Source organism: Akebia trifoliata, chromosome 4 (genome assembly GCF_017979445.1).
Source record: "Akebia trifoliata isolate Shusen 1 chromosome 4, ASM1797944v1, whole genome shotgun sequence".
Taxonomy (NCBI): Eukaryota; Viridiplantae; Streptophyta; class Magnoliopsida; order Ranunculales; family Lardizabalaceae; genus Akebia; species Akebia trifoliata.
The window spans coordinates 27,333,191-27,350,169 of NC_141378.1; the positions used below are offsets into that span (position 1 = coordinate 27,333,191).

Genomic DNA, 16,979 nt, shown 5'->3' on the forward strand with positions numbered 1-16,979 from the left:
GTGACATCTCATTCAACAATGAGAAAAATGAACGTTGGGTTTGAAATCTTGACCGATACATTGACTTGTCTGTCCGTCTCGTTGCTGGGTGATATCGAGACAACTCGGGTGATACATCTCGGTCTTGAACGAGTTTTGAAACCATGAATCTCCTACTATGTAGCATGACCCATAATTATGATTACACTCCCTATATTAATATTTAGGGAAGTAACATATCTCCAACTTCTATTCAGAAATTCAGATTCCCATATATTACTCACCTTCCATTTTCCATGCATTAAATCCATTCAACACCAAAAAAAAAAAAAAAAAAAAAAAAAGTATCTCAAATTACTTGTTGATAAGCATCACATCACATCTCACGATAAATAAACCATATTTATTGTAACAAATTACCATGAATATCGAGATTCAGTCAATACCATGATTATAAAATAAAAATCAGAACTTGAATTATAATTATTTTCCTTTTTATATTTTCTAACATACCCTCTTCTTCCTTGGTGGAATCACTTTGGTATCGAAGCTCAAGTGCCTCCAAGAACGAAATCCCACGACTCAAATTCTGGGACCGAACGAATGAGCCTGATTTTTCGCCTTTTGCCTTAAAATAAGTGACTCCATTAATGGAACCGTCGTGTTTCCCTTCTCCATTGTCCCAATCGACACCGATCCAGCTCCCCGAATAGCCTTCCACAGGTCCAATGTACTTGACAGTCCCAATTCTTCGAGGATCACCAACAATGTGAACTCTTTGATTGATTCTGAATCCCAACTCGGAATCCTGAATATCACAAGATATGGGTTGTTCTTCTGCTGGATTTGATGCAGTAATCTGAACTTTGTTTGAGAATTCCTGCATTTTCTTCTCTTCTATGATTAGGTTTTCTAAGGTTTTTCGAAATTCATTTAGGAGGTTTCTTCTTGCCTACACTCTTGAGTCAGTGAGATCATCTCTACATGACGCTGGAGAACTTTTTCAAGAACAAATGACTACCGGAATCAGGGGCGGAGCCAGGATATTGTATTCGTGGGGGCAAATTACAAATAGAAAAATTTTCTGATTTTCTATGGGGGCAAAGTAGTAGAATGTTAAATTTTGTGGGGGCAAATTACAAATAAAAAAATTTTCAGAACTTTTGTGGGGGCAAACCAGTAGAATGTTAAAAAAAAATTTAAATTTATTAATACTTCCCTATGGATTTTAGAAATTCTTGTGGGGGCAATTGCCCCCACTGCCCCCACTGTAAATCCGCCCCTGACCGGAATGGCTTTTAAATTCGGTCGATTGCGAGTCAACTCATTGAGCCGAACGGACTCTAAAGCCCAACGAGTTTTTGTTGTGTATGTGAACACCTTTGTGAAGCTGACTTAGTAATTTGATCAAACACCTTGTATGCCACACCTTCCAAGACTTTGTTTGATACTAATAACGAATGATAACCCAACTAATAGTAGTAAATGCAAAGAAGATAAACAATCACATAAAGAAAAGTGTAAGAACACAATACCTATAACACGAGATCTCACGTGATTCACCCGAAAATTATGTCTACGGAGGCATGAGCGTTGGAGTTTAATTACACTATGAAGAAAATGGGGCAAATCGATATAAGGAATCATCTTTATCACTTGGTTTCACCTTCTTCTAGATTTCAATCTTGCCAAATCTCTCAACTTCTTCTCTGTTGGATTTTCTTTTTTTTTCTTTACTATTTTCTCTTGAAAAGACTTAGATTTAAAATTAGACTTCTTGCAACAAAAGGAAACAAAAATCCCTTTTTACAAATACCACAAAGTAGGCCACTTACATAAGTTACAAGTCCAACCCAAATTACCTTGGATCAACAAAAAAATACATACATTTGGACCAGACCAAGTTGATTTTTAAGCCATACTTCAACAATCTCCACCTTAGTGAAAAAACTCTTCAACCCTTAGAAATGTTGGAACATCAATATGTTTAGAACACCTCTACCTTGATGAGAAACCTTTCCCCTCTATACACTTTAAGTAAGTTCCTTAAACTCCAATCTCCACGAGCAATGAGATTAAGTAAGTTCAAGCAATCTCGAACTAGTCCCTTATAACCAGCTTAGTGAGAAAATCCAAAGCATTTTCAACGATGTGAACCTTTTCAACATTGATTTCCCTCGATTTGACCCAATCTTGTATCCAATGAAATCTAACATCAATGTGTTTTGTTATAGCATGAAACACTTAATTCTTGGCAAGACAAATAGCACTTTGATTATCATATTTGAGTTCCACCAAGTTTTGCTTCAATCCCAACTCGTTTACTAACCCGTTCAACCATATAACCTCCTTAGATGCTTTTGTTATAGCCATACATTTTGCTTCGATAGTGGATAATGCACTTGTAGTTTGTAGTATTGATATCCAAGAAACCAGACCTCCACTCAATGTGAAAACATAACTCGTAGTGGACATCATCTTGTCAAAATCTCTAGTATAATCGGAATCCACATAGCCAACCGCACTAACAACCCCATGTTGTCTTGGAAACATTATTCCCAAGTTTCTTGTGCCTTTCAAATAACGAAGAACCCATTTTATTATTTTCCAATGCTCTTTACCCGAATTTGCCAAGTATTTAGAAATCATACCAATGACTTGAGAAAGATCGGGTCTTGTGCATACCATAACATACATGAGTCACCCACATCATTTACATATGAAACCTTCATCATCTCTTCTATTTCAGTATCAATGGAAAAGCATTATTTTGCACTCAAAATAAAGTGTGAAGCTAAAGGAGTAGAAATCGGTTTAGCATCAAGCATACTAAACTGCACGAGTACCTTATGGATATACTTATTTTGAGACAACCACAACTTCCCAACTTTTTTATATCTTTTTATCTCCATCCCAAGAATCTTGGTAGCCATCCCAAGATCCTTCATGTCGAACTCCTTACTCAATAGTGCTTTGAGTTCATCAACCTTCATCATATCCTTACATGTTATGGGCATATCATCAACATACAACATCAAGAGAATAATGGTTCCATCATCAAACACATAGAAATAAACACAACAATCATACGAACACCTTTTGTAGTCAATCTTCAACATGTAGGAATCGAATCGTTTGTACCATTGCCTTGGACATTGCTTGAGCCCATATTGTGACTTCTTCAATCTACAAACAAGATTTTTTTAGCCAACTTCAATAAACCCTTCCGGTTGTACAATGTAGATGACCTCATCCAAATCCTCATGAAGAAGTGTTGTCTTCACATAAAGTTGTTCCAACTATAAGTCGAAATGTGCTATCATAGCTAACAACACCCTTATAGATATGTGTTTTACTACTGGAGAAAAGATTTCATTATAATCAACACCTTTCTTTTGTGATTACCCCTTTGCAACCAACCTTGCTTTGAACTTTAGTACCCCATTTTTATGCATTCCTTCTTTCTTCCTAAATACTCATTTGCAACCAACAAGTTTCATTTCTTTGGACTTAGGAACTAACTCCCAAATGGAGTTCTTGTGAAGATTCCATTTCATCCATAATAATGAAATCGTTTTGACCGATTTTTCACTAAATAGTGAATAGGAGTCTGATTAGTAAATTGAGGATTTTTAGGGAATAGGGAGCCACCACCTAGTTTAAGTCTAGGAATAATAAATAACTCTAAAATAGATTGGTGCACGGACAAGAAAAATGGGTAAGAGATCAAATTATGGGATTCAGAAGGGGCTACGCACCGAACCCACCCAATCAAGATGATTAGTCTCTACTACGATTTAAAATTATCCTATAGTCAAAGGACAAAGACTAAAGTCAAGCTAGGGTCACATCATCATCAATTTATATCGGATGTGCTAAATGAATCTTATGACAAATATTTTTTCAAATATTACATGATTTCTCGAATTCTGTACAAAAATGGAAATATTTGAAAAAGCCTTAATTCTAACTCATTCTCCAAAACTCACGTGGCAATATTTTAATTAAAACCCATATACGCAAATAATTTCCCAATTAATTAAAATACGAATTTATGAAAATTTTCTAAGTTATAAAATCGCGAATATGAAATTTCTAATTTGGTAATTCATGGAGTTTCTAAACTAGAAATTTGAAATTTCCTAAATTAGAAGTTGATGAATACATGAGAAGTTCTCGAATTGGAAACTTAAAAAAATAAACTTCCCAAAACAGAAATTTTCAAATCTGACGAGTCCCAAATTAGAAATTTGTAAAAATGATTTTCCAAAATAGAAAATCATGAATATTAGATTTTTCAAATTAATAATTTATAAATATTAATTTTTTAATTTTTTAAAATAGAAAATTATGATTTTAGGAAAGTCACTAAATCAATAAATAAACTAAATTTACACGAATCTCTAAAATTGGAAAACTATGATTTTTTTCAAATTTATTTTTGTCACGTGAATTCTTTGAATTTCGCATTGTGGAATCACACGATTGATAATACTCATGTGGTATCGAAAATCAATGGATTATTCGATATCATTTTGAAAAAATGAAATCAATTTTAATGCCGCGTGCACACAAATTAGTGAGTCGACTCATTGATGGCATTTTAAAAAGTAAAAATAAATTTTCGTCTCCCTATGTCCAATAAATCAGTGAGTCAACTTATGTGCCAATTTTATCGAAAAAATTTGATTTTAAACTTCTTATGTACACAAAATCAGTGAGTTGACTCACGTGCCCATTTTATTGAAAAAAATCAATTTTAAACTTCCTACATGCACGAAAATCAGTGAGTTGACTCACGTGCCAATTTTTTTTAAAAAAATCTGATTTTGAACTCCCTATGCATACAAAAATCAATGAGTTGACTCACATGTCAATTTTATTAAAAAAACCCGATTTTGAAATTCCTATGCACACAAAAATCAGTGAGTTAACTCACGTGTCAATTTTATTAAAAAAACCGATTTTGAAATTCCTATGCACAAAATCAGTGAGTTGACTTGTGCAAATTCACAAATTAACACTCATGAAGAAAACCCACACATAAAATAACGATTAAAGGAGAGTAAGAAAAGGAAACTAAACAAACTTACCACTTGCAAAAGTCTAGTTACATGGGATCCCTTCAGAGTATTTGAACTTCAACCAAGCTGTGTGAGTGTTACTTTCGAAATCTATGGGTGAGAGCTTCCATGGTGAGGGCGTTGCCACAATGTATTCCCTTCAGTGATCAACTCAATGCTAGTTTGTGAGAGCAAGGTGAATGAAAAAATAATAATTTTAAAAAGTCGTGGTCATGGTTGCAATGATGAAGGAGTAGATGTGATAGTTCTGGGCTGATACGGGACGTGAAGAAAATGAATAGAGATGACTGTTATGGGACGTCAAAAGAATGATGAATAAAGATGGTTGTTGTTACAAGGCAGTAAAAGAAAGAAGTGAAGGGTTGGCTGCTGCTATGGGGTGTTAAAAGAAATATGGCTATTATCAGCATGAGAAGAGAGTAAAGGAAACGAATGAGGGGGCTGTTAGTTCATGAGGTTAAGAAAGAAAAGCGAAGAAGGGGGCTACTGCTTGGGGTTGTTTAGAGGAAAGGAGGGCGAATAAGGTGGTTGTTGTTACTTTAATGGCTGAGGAAGAAGAAGAGAACATGGGCTGTTTGGAGACTAGGGTTGAAGTAGCTGCAGGTTGAAAAGGAGACGATAATGGGCTATAATGGTGCAGTAAGGGGTGTTGGTTTAGCAAGGTTGTTGCAAGTTTAATGGAGAATAAGAAGGGGGCAGCAAGGTTGGGACGTTGGGGTAGCAAAGTTGTTGCAAGTTTAATAGAGAAGAAGATGGAGATCAAAAAGAAAAGGGGCACGATAGTGAAAAGGGCTTCTTTTTTGCTTCTTCTTCTTTTTGCTGCAAAAAAAAATCTCCCCTTTTGACTATCTAAAAAACGTCAGACTTTTTTTTTCAAGAATGTAAGCCTCCTCCTCCAAGAGAGAGAGAGAGAGAGCTCTCTCCCTTTTATAGCATATTCTTTCTATTTTTTTTATTCTTTCTCTTTCTTTCTTTTATTTGTTTATTTTTCTTTTTTGTTTGTTTCTTCTTTAACCGAACTAAAGAGAGACTTTCTCTTTCTAATTGAGTTTAAATGGAAGAAAAGGGAAAGAGACCATAATCCCATGTTTCACAACCCATGGCACATTGGTGGATCATTGATGATTAATTTTTTTATTTTCAATTTTGATTGATTAAATTTCAATTTGATGAGTTAATTTTGTTTTACTTTTCGATCTTGATTGGTTGATTAAATTAAAATTTCAATTCGATTGGTTGATTGCGTCTTAGTTTAAATTTGATTGGTTGATTGGATTTTAACTTTAATATTAATTGGTTGATTGAATTTTAATTTAAATGTTGGTTGGTCGATTTTATTTTTGGTTAGTTGATCGATTGGATTTTATTTCTAATGTTAATTGGTCAATTAGATTTTAATTTCAATGTTAATCGATTGATTGGATTTTTATTTAAATGTTGATAGGTTGATTAAATTTTGGATTGAATATTGATTTAAAGTTTTCAAGTTGATCTTTTGAATTTGAATTTTCATTTTGATTTAAAAATTTTAAAGTTGGTTGTTTTATTTTCGATTTTCCTAAGAGTCAAGGTCTCTATGTACAAGTTGGACGTCAAGGAGCGTTTTGGTTATTTTACGATTTTTTCATAAATTTCTCTGTTTTTGTCGATTTGGGTCCCGTTAGACTCGAAATCATATTCTAAATGCAATGAAGGTACTTTCGAGACTTTTCGGGGGTCAAAAATTCATGAGGGGCATTTTCATCATTTTATCAATTTTTATCCATATTTGTGAATTTTGACGTGAAATTATTTAAGTCCCAACATGATTATTTTTATGTCTTGAGGTCATATTTTTCTAGCGTAGCGAGATCTCTAAGTTATCCAAATGTGTAGCGAACCTAAGTGTATATACTTGCTAAGTCGGGTGGAAAATGTAACGATCCTAAACGTGCGTAATTCTATGTCACGTGACCAGGAAAAAGAAGAGAATATAACTAGAAGATAGAGGGCATTGGAAGGAAGCTTCTCACAAGCTTTCGAATTCTTTGCGCTCATCATTAGGAATCCATAGTAACCGGGTGATGGAACGCCAAGTCAAGTGGATGCAAAAAATGGGGTGTTTATACATAGCAGTCATCCAAGCTTTTTTTTCATTGCACTCACTAGCTTATTGAAATGTAGTTGGATCTCCTTTACTTGCCACTAGTGTAAAATGGACATCATCTTCCCATCCAAATATTTGTGGTGGTTTGATGGTCTTTCTTGGCCTTTCACGTGCTATGTTAGAAGGCTCATCATAAACCTTTTCTTGCTGTTCTTCTTCCCCATCAGATGTGATACCCTTCTCAAATTGAATTTGAGGTTCTTCCCTTGTAGTATTCTCCATGCTAATAGGAATTTTGGTAACTATCTTGTCACCAACAACCGACTTCTCACTTGAACCCTTTGGAATGAGTACTTCTCCTTGAGCATCCTTCTCGCTTGATTTGTTCATGATCATGTGAAAGATATGGTCTTGAACCACTTCCTCAAACTTGAGAGTTTTCTTGCCAAACATAAGTGTGGTCTAAAAGTGTTTGAAGGAATTAGGAAGTGATCTCAACAAAAGCAATGCTTTCTTTTCTTCTTCAAACTTTACTTTTACCTTTAACAAATCATTAAAACATCGATTGAACAGGTTCAAATGCTCTATGATATCTTATCCTCCCTCCATCCTTAGGCTATAGAGTTGGTTCTTAAAGAATAATTTATTGGACAAAGTTTTTCTCATGTAAAGCTTCTCATGTTTCCTTTGTGATCTTTTCTTCCATGATGTTGTGCATGACTTCATCAGAAATATGCAACTCAATGGAACTAATAGCTTTCAAATCCAACTCCTCCCATGTCTCATTGGAGATGCTTTTCGACTTTGCTTTAATGCCTTGAATATAATATGGAGCCCTTGTTGGATAATAATGTTCCTTATTTTCCTTTGCCATAATGTAAAGTTTGATTTTCTATTAAAATGCTTCACCTCAAACTTCATCTTACCAGAATTTTTTATCATCATTGTACCCTTTTCCACTATTGTAAACACCCTAGATTACCTAGGCTTTGATACCACTTGTTGTGCATGTGAACACTTTTATGAAACTCACTTAATAATTTGATCTAATACTTATTAGGTATTTTACCAAAAACCTTGTATGCCACACCTTCAAAGACCTTGTTTGATAATGTCAATGATGGATAACCCAACTAATAATAGCAAATGCAAAGAAAATAAGCAACCATACAAAGAAAAGAGTAAGAACACAATATCCACAACAAGAGACCTCACGTGGTTCACCCGAAGGCTACGTCCATGGAGGTATGAGCGTTGGAGCTCGATTTTACTATGAAGAAAATGAGACAAATCGATACAAGGAGTTACTTCTATCACTTAACTTCACATTTTTCTAGATCTTAATCTTTTTAAACCTCTCAACCTCTCCTCTCTTGGGTTTTATCTCTTTCTCTACTCTTTTCTCTTAAAAAGACTTAGACTTGACGTTTGACTTCTTACAACAAAAGAAAATAAAAATCCCTTTTTAGAAGTACCACAAAGTGGGCAACTTACATAAGTTACAAGCCAACCCAAATTACAATACACACATTTAGACCGAGCCTAATTGATTTTTGAGCCATACTTCAACAGTTTTCACTTCGAATTGATACCTTCCATAATTTTGAAAACTCGACAAGAGTCAACCAGTATGAATTATTTTAGTATATTTTTACTTAGTTTAATCTTTACTATAATTATAATTACAATATAATATAATGAGAGAAACCAGAATAGAAGTGGTTGGTCAACAAAATTTGAGTGGTCATAAATGCCCCCCCCCCCATTTATATTTAAACATAATATAATTGTCATTTTAGTCAAAAATGAAGAAATTTGCAATCTTATATGACTAGAAATCACATTGGCTAGTTTTCAAAAGAGTCATGATTTTTTTATGCTCCCCTAAAGTGGCATGTGCTAGAACCATAAATCTTTTTTCCCCAAGATAAATCTTATTTATGGGCAGATCTTCATAAATATGTACAGTTGTGTTCCCAAGGAAAAAAGATCTATGGTTCTATTACATGCCACATCAAGGGCGTATGGGAGTGTATGTCAAAAGGGGAGTAAAAAAATCATTATTCTTTTCAAAATTATAGAAATATCTTTTTTTTTTACCATATATTCTTCAAAATCATCATTTAATTAATATTTTAATTTACAACTAAGTTTTTCAGATATTTGTGCATTTGTACGTGCCACCTTCTAGTTAAAAATAACAATAAGAGTCATGATATTTTGACGTCCCTCTGACATACATTCCTGTAGACACCTCATTTTTGCACTCGCTTGATTAATCAACTCGTCAATCCGATCGCGACGATTCCCAATGATGGATGAATATTCCAATATTTTTTTGTTTATTACTAGATATGTTTCAGAAATTCAGATGAAGTATCTCGAACTAACAAAACTATAGAAACCACACTAAGCTAGGAAAATATAACCCCAAAAACATATAAATCATCATCTTGTAGATAAAAAGAAGCTTTACGATAAAAATCACTAAAAAATGATCAAATTACCAACATACCGTTAACATCAAAACATCCTTAGAGCCCCCTTACGCTTAGGAAAATCCATTCGAACACATAAAACAATGAAATAAAATCAAATAAATTATTTCATCAATTTTCACCAGATTCGACAAATTTACGAAAATGCCCCTAATAAGGGTTGACAATCATTTCATGTCAAAAAATTTTATAAGTGACACAAACCAATAATCTCATTGAATCTCTTACGAAAAATTGATTCTAAAACATCCCGGAACATCGAAAATCGACTTGAAACTCAAAAATTCTCTTCAGGGGCAAAACGATAATTTTTAAAAATTTTTAATTTCAAAATTAATAAATAAAATATTAATTAACGTAAAGTAAAACCTTAATAAAATTAATAGAAAAATATAAACCAAGTCAATCTCATAAGACTTAAGTTAAAACCCTCATTAAAACCCTAATCTAAAGAAACCAAGTCAATCTCATAAGACTTAAGTCAAAACCCTAATTAAAACCCTAATCTAAAGAAACCAAGTCAATCTCACAAGACTTAAGTTAAAATCCTAATTAAAATCATATTCTAAAGAAACCAAGTCAATATCATAAGACTTAAGTCAAAATCCTAATTAAAACCCTAATCTAAAAAAATCAAGTCAATCTCATAAGACTAAAGTCAAAACCCTAATTTGTCTTATTTAAAAGAAACATAATCAAACACTAACTCTACCCAGAAAACTCTATAAATAGAGAGCCTCCACAACCTAATTTCGCAGGTCAAAGAAAATCCTAGAAAAAATAGGTCAAAAAACTTTCCTAGCCTTCTAAAAACCCTGATTTTGAAATCCTAACCCCGTAACATGATCCCCTGACTTAGTTTATTTTGTAAATTAGTTGTTTTTATCCATCTTGAATCAATGCTCGGTTCCTAGATCGTAATTACTAGGTGGTGACTCTCAAACCTCAAAAATTAAAAGCGGATCCGCACACCCCGCGGATCGAGGGCGCTTTCAGTTCCCTGATGTTTGTAGTCGTGTATCCCAAGAAAAATCTATGGTTCTAGCCCATGCCACATCAGGGAGTGTATGGGAGCACATGTCAGAGGGAGGCATCAAAAAATCATTATTCTAACAAGGGAATTTTAGCTACTAATTCCACAAGTATTAAAGTTCAGAAAATAATGACACTTTTAAACTTGATAACAAATAGGCCGATTTCTTACTATTTGGACAAAAATGCCCCCCTCCTTTGCAATTTACAATCTCATATCTCTTTCTTGAATGAGTTCAGTTCAGTTTCTAAACTTCATATTTTTCTCTCTTTCACATATTTTCTGTTGCTCAATTGACAAACTATCACACTTGTCACGGAAAAACAAACTTCACTAATGATTAAACTCATAACTTCAAAATCATCTATCCATCATCGTTGTATAGTCTTCTTCGTCACACATGTAACCCTAGAATCCAAAATCTTCTCTCATCTCAATTTGTCCTTTTTTTTTTTTTTGTGTTCTACCTTTGTATCAACTCATAATCAAAAGTAACTTTTACATTCGACAAAACCTTTGAAAACCCTAACCTCATTGATTTGGACAATTGGTTGACACCAAAAATTGGTAATTTCTTGAATCTTGGAGAGCATTGATTGACTTGTAATCGATTTATTCATTCGATGATTGGCATATTTTCATTCCAAGAGGTGGAGGTATCTGTTTTCGATTGTCAACTTCATTATGAAATCTAATGGATTAAGGCCTATGAATTGTGTGTGTTTGATGAGTAAAATGTTGATGGATTAATACGATTATAATGTATTTAATTTGTGTTCCTCCCAATCACCTGTAATTGATCTATTTCCAATGGAAATGATAAGGGTCTTGAGAATCTCGGTTTGGCTTGTAGGGACTTAGACATGAACATTTCAATGGGGCATTTTTAATGGTTGTAATTAATTTAGCTTGTAATTGTCTCATGTGTGTTAATTGTCTAGCATTTTTAATGTGTTTCTCTCTTTATGGTGGAAGAAAAGTTAGATTAGTATGTTCTCACTTGAATCATTTATACTTTGTTGTGTTGTAAGAAATATTTTATTGCTAAATTTCTATATTATTTATACTTTGTTGTGATTTTAGATATAGTATATTGCTAAGTATGTATTTTTTACTAGGTTCAACATAAATGAAAAGTGAATTTATGTTTGTTGGTCTTGCAAACAACCTGGTCATTTTGCACCAGAATGTCCAAAGAAAGTTATATGTTCCAAATGTCATGATGGAACAATCATGTCTTTATCATCAAATCGAACATGAGAAATAAAGGTCATCCATACTAAAAAATACTTAAGATATTGTGGTTATTTCTTGTTTACTGGCCAAGTAAAGAAGGGGGAGCATCGTCAATAAGGGAAAATCGAGTTGCAGTATAAAATCAAACAAAACTATTTAATATTGATGAGTTTTCTTACATTTTTAGAGAAGTTGTCACACCCTCAATATTTCGAGCCTTGATCCGATCCATGACCCGGTTCAAGATTCTGTAGACACCCCATTTTTGTACTCGCCTGATTAATCAACTCGTCAATCCGATCGCAATTATTCCCAATGATGGATGTGTATTCCATTGCTTTATTTTGTTACCAGATGTGTTTCAGAAATCCGGATGAGGTATCTCAAAAGACAAAACCTTAGAAACCACGCTACGCTAGGAAATTACGATCCCAAAAACATAGAAATCATCATCTTGCAAACAAAAAGAAGTTTCACGATAAAAATCACTAAAAATTGACCAAATTACCAAAATACCACTAACATCAAACACAACCCTAGAGCCTACATTACGCTTAGGAAAACTCTTTCGAACACATAAAATAACAAATCGGAACCAAATAAATCATTTCACCAATTTTCACAGAATTCGACAAAATTACGAAAATGCCCCTCATAAAGTTCATGACCATTTCACACACAAAATTTCATAAATGACACAAACCAATATTTCCATTGAATTCATTATGAAAAATCAATTCTAAAACATCCTAGAACATTAAAAACCGACTTAAAACGTGAAAGGTCCTCTTCGGGGGTAAAACGGTAACTTCACAATTTTCATAATTAAAATTTTCGAAATTAATAAATAAAATATTAAATAATTAAAGTGAAACATTAATAAAATTAATTTAAAATTTTGAATTAAAAAAATCGATCAATCGGGCTTTCAAGTAAAATTGTTGAGGGTTCGTGAGATATTTCTTTAAGGATCCCTCCATTTGGGGGTCCAAAGAATTAAAGAAATAATGGAGGAGGGGTCTCCAAAAATTAAAAGTAAATCAAGCAAGACTAAAGTCAAGGTATTAAAGTCAATCAAGCAAGACTAAAGTCAATTAAGCAAGACTAAAGTCAATCAATTAAGACTAAAGTCAAAATATTAAAAGTCAATCAAATAAGACCAAAAGTCATAATAGAATTCTAATTAAATAATAACTCTATCTAATAAAGTTCTAACTAAAAAATAATTCTACCTAAAATAATTCTAATTAAAACACAATTCTACCTAAAACAAGTCTAACTAAAACACAACTCTAATTAAACACTAACTTTATCCAAACTAAAAGCATCTATAAATAGAGGTGCTCACACCCTATTTTTGTATCAAATCATAAACCCTAAGAGAAGTAGGTCTAAAAGCCCCCCTAGCCTCCCATAAACCTTAGTTTTGGAGCCCCAAATCCTTACCTAACATCCCTCCTTCGATTTTAGTCTAGAAAACACCTAAAAGCCCTCCAAAAACACCTTAAAATCCATTAACAAACTCGAAGAATTCAGATCCAAGAAAGAAGAGATATCTCGCCTCGGAGATCGAAAATCAAATCCGGAGACAGAATGAAGAAAGAAGTACGGTACAAGGAGTTATTTTTGTCGGATCTGAGGGAATAAAGTTTGCTATCGGAAATGTATAATTTTTTTATTTTTTTATTTATTATTATCTAGGTTGTTAGCAATGTAATTTATTTGGGAAGTTAGTAGAGACCGGCTTTGGCCGGGCGGGGTTGGTGCCTAACACCTTCCAACCCCGTAACATGATCCCCGAATTCAGCTTTGTTGGTTCTAGATTAGTTTTTTTTTATTCGTTTAGAGTCATTGATCGGTTCTTAGACCGTAATAACTAGGTGGCGACTCCCAAACCTCAAGGGTCAAAAGCGGATCCGCGCACGCCGCGGATCGAGGGCGCTTTCAGTGGCGACTCCACTGGGGACCTTCGAGGATCAAACTTGAAAAATCCCAAGTAAGGGAGCATTGCTAGAATAACCTAGATTGTTTTCGTTGTTAGTTTACCTGTTTTTATTTTATTTTTATCATCTTTTTCGGTTCAATCATTAATCGTATGTTTGGATCATGAATATTCTGCTATTGCATGTTCGCATTATTTTTGTTTATTTTATGTTATTATTATGGTTTAATCGAGGGTTATTTGAAATAGCTCTAAGTAATTAAAAAGATCATGAGGTTTAATTAAGGAGGGAACGATGATTAATGTTGAAGTTTTATTTTTTTTATGTTTGTTTTAGGATTCTATTTCTAAGCACCGTTGTTTAAAAATAAAAAAAATAAAAATAAATTTTTTTGTTTAAAGGTGTGACGCATCCTTCGACAACATTTTTTTTTATTTGTTTAAAAAAAAATAGCATGTTGTCCATTGACAGCAAGAAGAAGATTAGCAAAATAATAAATAAATAAAATTTTATAACGTGCTGTCTACTGGCAGCAAGAGAAAAAAATAAAAAATAAAAAAAAAAACAAAATGTGTGTTTAGTCTATCGGTTTTTTTTTTAAATATATATATATATATATGTTTTGGCAAAGACGTGCTACCTATTGACAGCAACACAAATTTTAAAGAAATTTTTTTGTTTTTTTTAGGTTCTGTTAAGCGTTTTTGGATTTTGGGGATGGTGTGCCCTTAATAAAAATTCGTTTTAATCACTAAACCCCTAATGATTGTTATTTAAGTTGAGGTGTGCCATTAGAAGAAGAGGCTTTGTTCTTATTTTTATCTTCTTCTCATATTGAGAAAGAAGAAACAACAAAGAACGTCTTTCTTCTTCGTCTCTCTCCCTCTCTCTCTGTTTTGCACCTCTTTTAAGAAGAGAAATCATGGCAATGGAAGGATAATTCGAAGCATGAAGCTCGGTAAACTGTCCATGAGCATTGTTTGATTATAGGTAAAGAAAGAGAATAAGGACCGGAAGCCATGGATCGTCACTGTTTTGGAGTCATTGAACAGTGTGAGGTGATTCATCAATCCACATTAAATTAAAGAGTCGATATCGGAAACCTCTTGAAGCCTTAAACCCTTTTCATTTTTTTTTTCAAACGATTTAGCGTCCTGTGCGATTCAAGAAAAATGTGTTTTCTTCCTTGGTTTCTGATCTTCATCGAAACTCCATTAAAGAGTTTCAGATTTCTGATAAATTTTAATCCAGGTTTTTTTTTTTTCGAATTTAAAAAAAAAAATTGATTTTTTGTTTTTAAACCTGAAAACTCTAATCCATTCTGCAAAAGGCGATGGAGAGCCTTGATCTTGACGTTCTGTTATAAGGCATTTGTGAGGTTTAATTTAAAGAGAACATTGGTGATTTGTGATGATTCTTGAATCCGTTTATTTTGGACAGAAGAATTTAAATTCTGAATCTATTTTTAGTCTATTTCAATATTTTATTTGAGACCTTACTACGGTTTTTTTAGAAGAAAAAACAACCAGAGACTAAGTTTTTTTAATCAAAATATAACAAAAAGAAAAAAGTCTGATTGGATTCAATGGCAAACCCCAACCTCTTGTTTAAGATTCATCTCAACCTAAAGTTAATAATTTCCTGCAAAGGTGAGTCCAAAACAGAAATATCGGCAACGCCATTGTTGGGCTTGGTGCCCTTTCTCAAAATAGAGGTTATTTACCCTTCTCTCTGTTTCCAAAGACCAGATTTTCTTTTTGATAATTATTCATCAAGCTTCCAAGAAGAGATCTTTGTAGCTCCATAACGAGAAACATGTTTTTAGATTCCGGTATAAATTTACCAGATTTCGGATACCTTCTAGGAGCTTAAGAGGATGAACTTGGCTTTCCTCCAATTGTTCCTTCACCCGGAGAAGAGAAGAATGGCAAAGAGGTTAATTACCTTGGTTTTTCATCTAGGATCGTTAGATATGATCTAGAGGTTTAAATATGGTATCCCAGCTTATGAGTTTTGAATCGGTGAGTTAAAAAAAAAAAATAACATCGATAATAACGTTGATTTTGTAAAATTGGGAAGCTTATTTATTTTATGGGTTCTATGGGCAATCTGATATTCCAGATTTTTATTTTTATTTTTATTTATTCTTCTCTCATGGCAACAGCAACAACTAAGGGTTCTGTTTAAGAGGGTGTACTCCCAGCAACGTAATGAAAAGTTTGAAAGTATGTTGCGGCAGCAACATATGTTTAAAAAAAAAAAAAAACGAAATTCTTGAAGTAATGTTGGGGCAGCCACATGTATAAGGTCCTAAATTTTGAGTTGCCGAGAGCAACATTTGTTTTAAAAAAAAAAGTTTCTTTTTTCCTTGGAGAAATCAATTTTTTTTTTTTTTTTTTTTTTAAATGTAATTTTTTTAGTTGTGAGTGTTGCTGGCAGCAACATATAAAAAAAATTGGCAGCCCCAATGGTGTTAAAAGAGAGAATAATTTTTCTTATCGGCACACCAATTTTTTACCCATAACATTTCATTGAGATTCTACTTTTGATTCCATACATGTAATTGGCGTGGCAATATAGTTTCATTGTTTATTGGATAGTTTTTTTTTAAGTTTCTTTCATAATAAAAAAATGAAAAAAAAAATCAATTTGTTTAATTTGTTTAGTAATAGTTAATAATAAATTTCTTTGATTTCTTTTAGGAATTTTTTTCTCATATCTTAAAAAAGAGAATTTATTTTCTTTAAAAAAAAAAAAAAATCAATCAACTTGTTTTAAATTTTTTTTTTTCCTCATCTCAATATTCTATCCTCAATTCCATATCCTTTGAGAATCTTGATTAATTTAGGGTCATCCAAAGCGATCCTCGATTGGACCATAATAATAATAAATAAGTAAAGTCTTTGTTCTAGTTCATTTTTTTAAATAAAAAAGTTAGGGTGAATTTTTTTGAATCAACTTAGGTGAACTCATCCTCCCTCACGAGAGGAGCTAATTGTATGCTACTTATTTGAGTGATTTTTACCATAATGTGTTGCTATGATACCTCAATTCTCAATGTAATGAGTCGAATTGACTTATTTAAAGTTATTGGTTTCATACAATTTATTGGTTCTCATA

General features: G+C 33.0%; 1 protein-coding gene across 3 annotated transcripts in view; it reads right to left on the reverse strand.

Moving 5' to 3' along the window:
* The window catches only part of PFI (tubulin folding cofactor E / Pfifferling (PFI)), a 30,823-nt gene extending 29,830 nt beyond the window's left edge, over positions 1 to 993 (reverse strand). For 2 of the 3 annotated variants that reach the window (XM_086440666.1, XM_086440667.1), the window contains exon 1: positions 493 to 993. In XM_086440666.1, the coding sequence (XP_086296792.1) occupies positions 493 to 865 (373 nt within the window). In that variant the 5' untranslated portion in view covers positions 866 to 993. The remainder of the gene's footprint in view (positions 1 to 492) is intronic. The other variant, XM_086440665.1, reaches the window with a different exon arrangement.
* Positions 994 to 16,979: the final 15,986 nt, after the last annotated feature.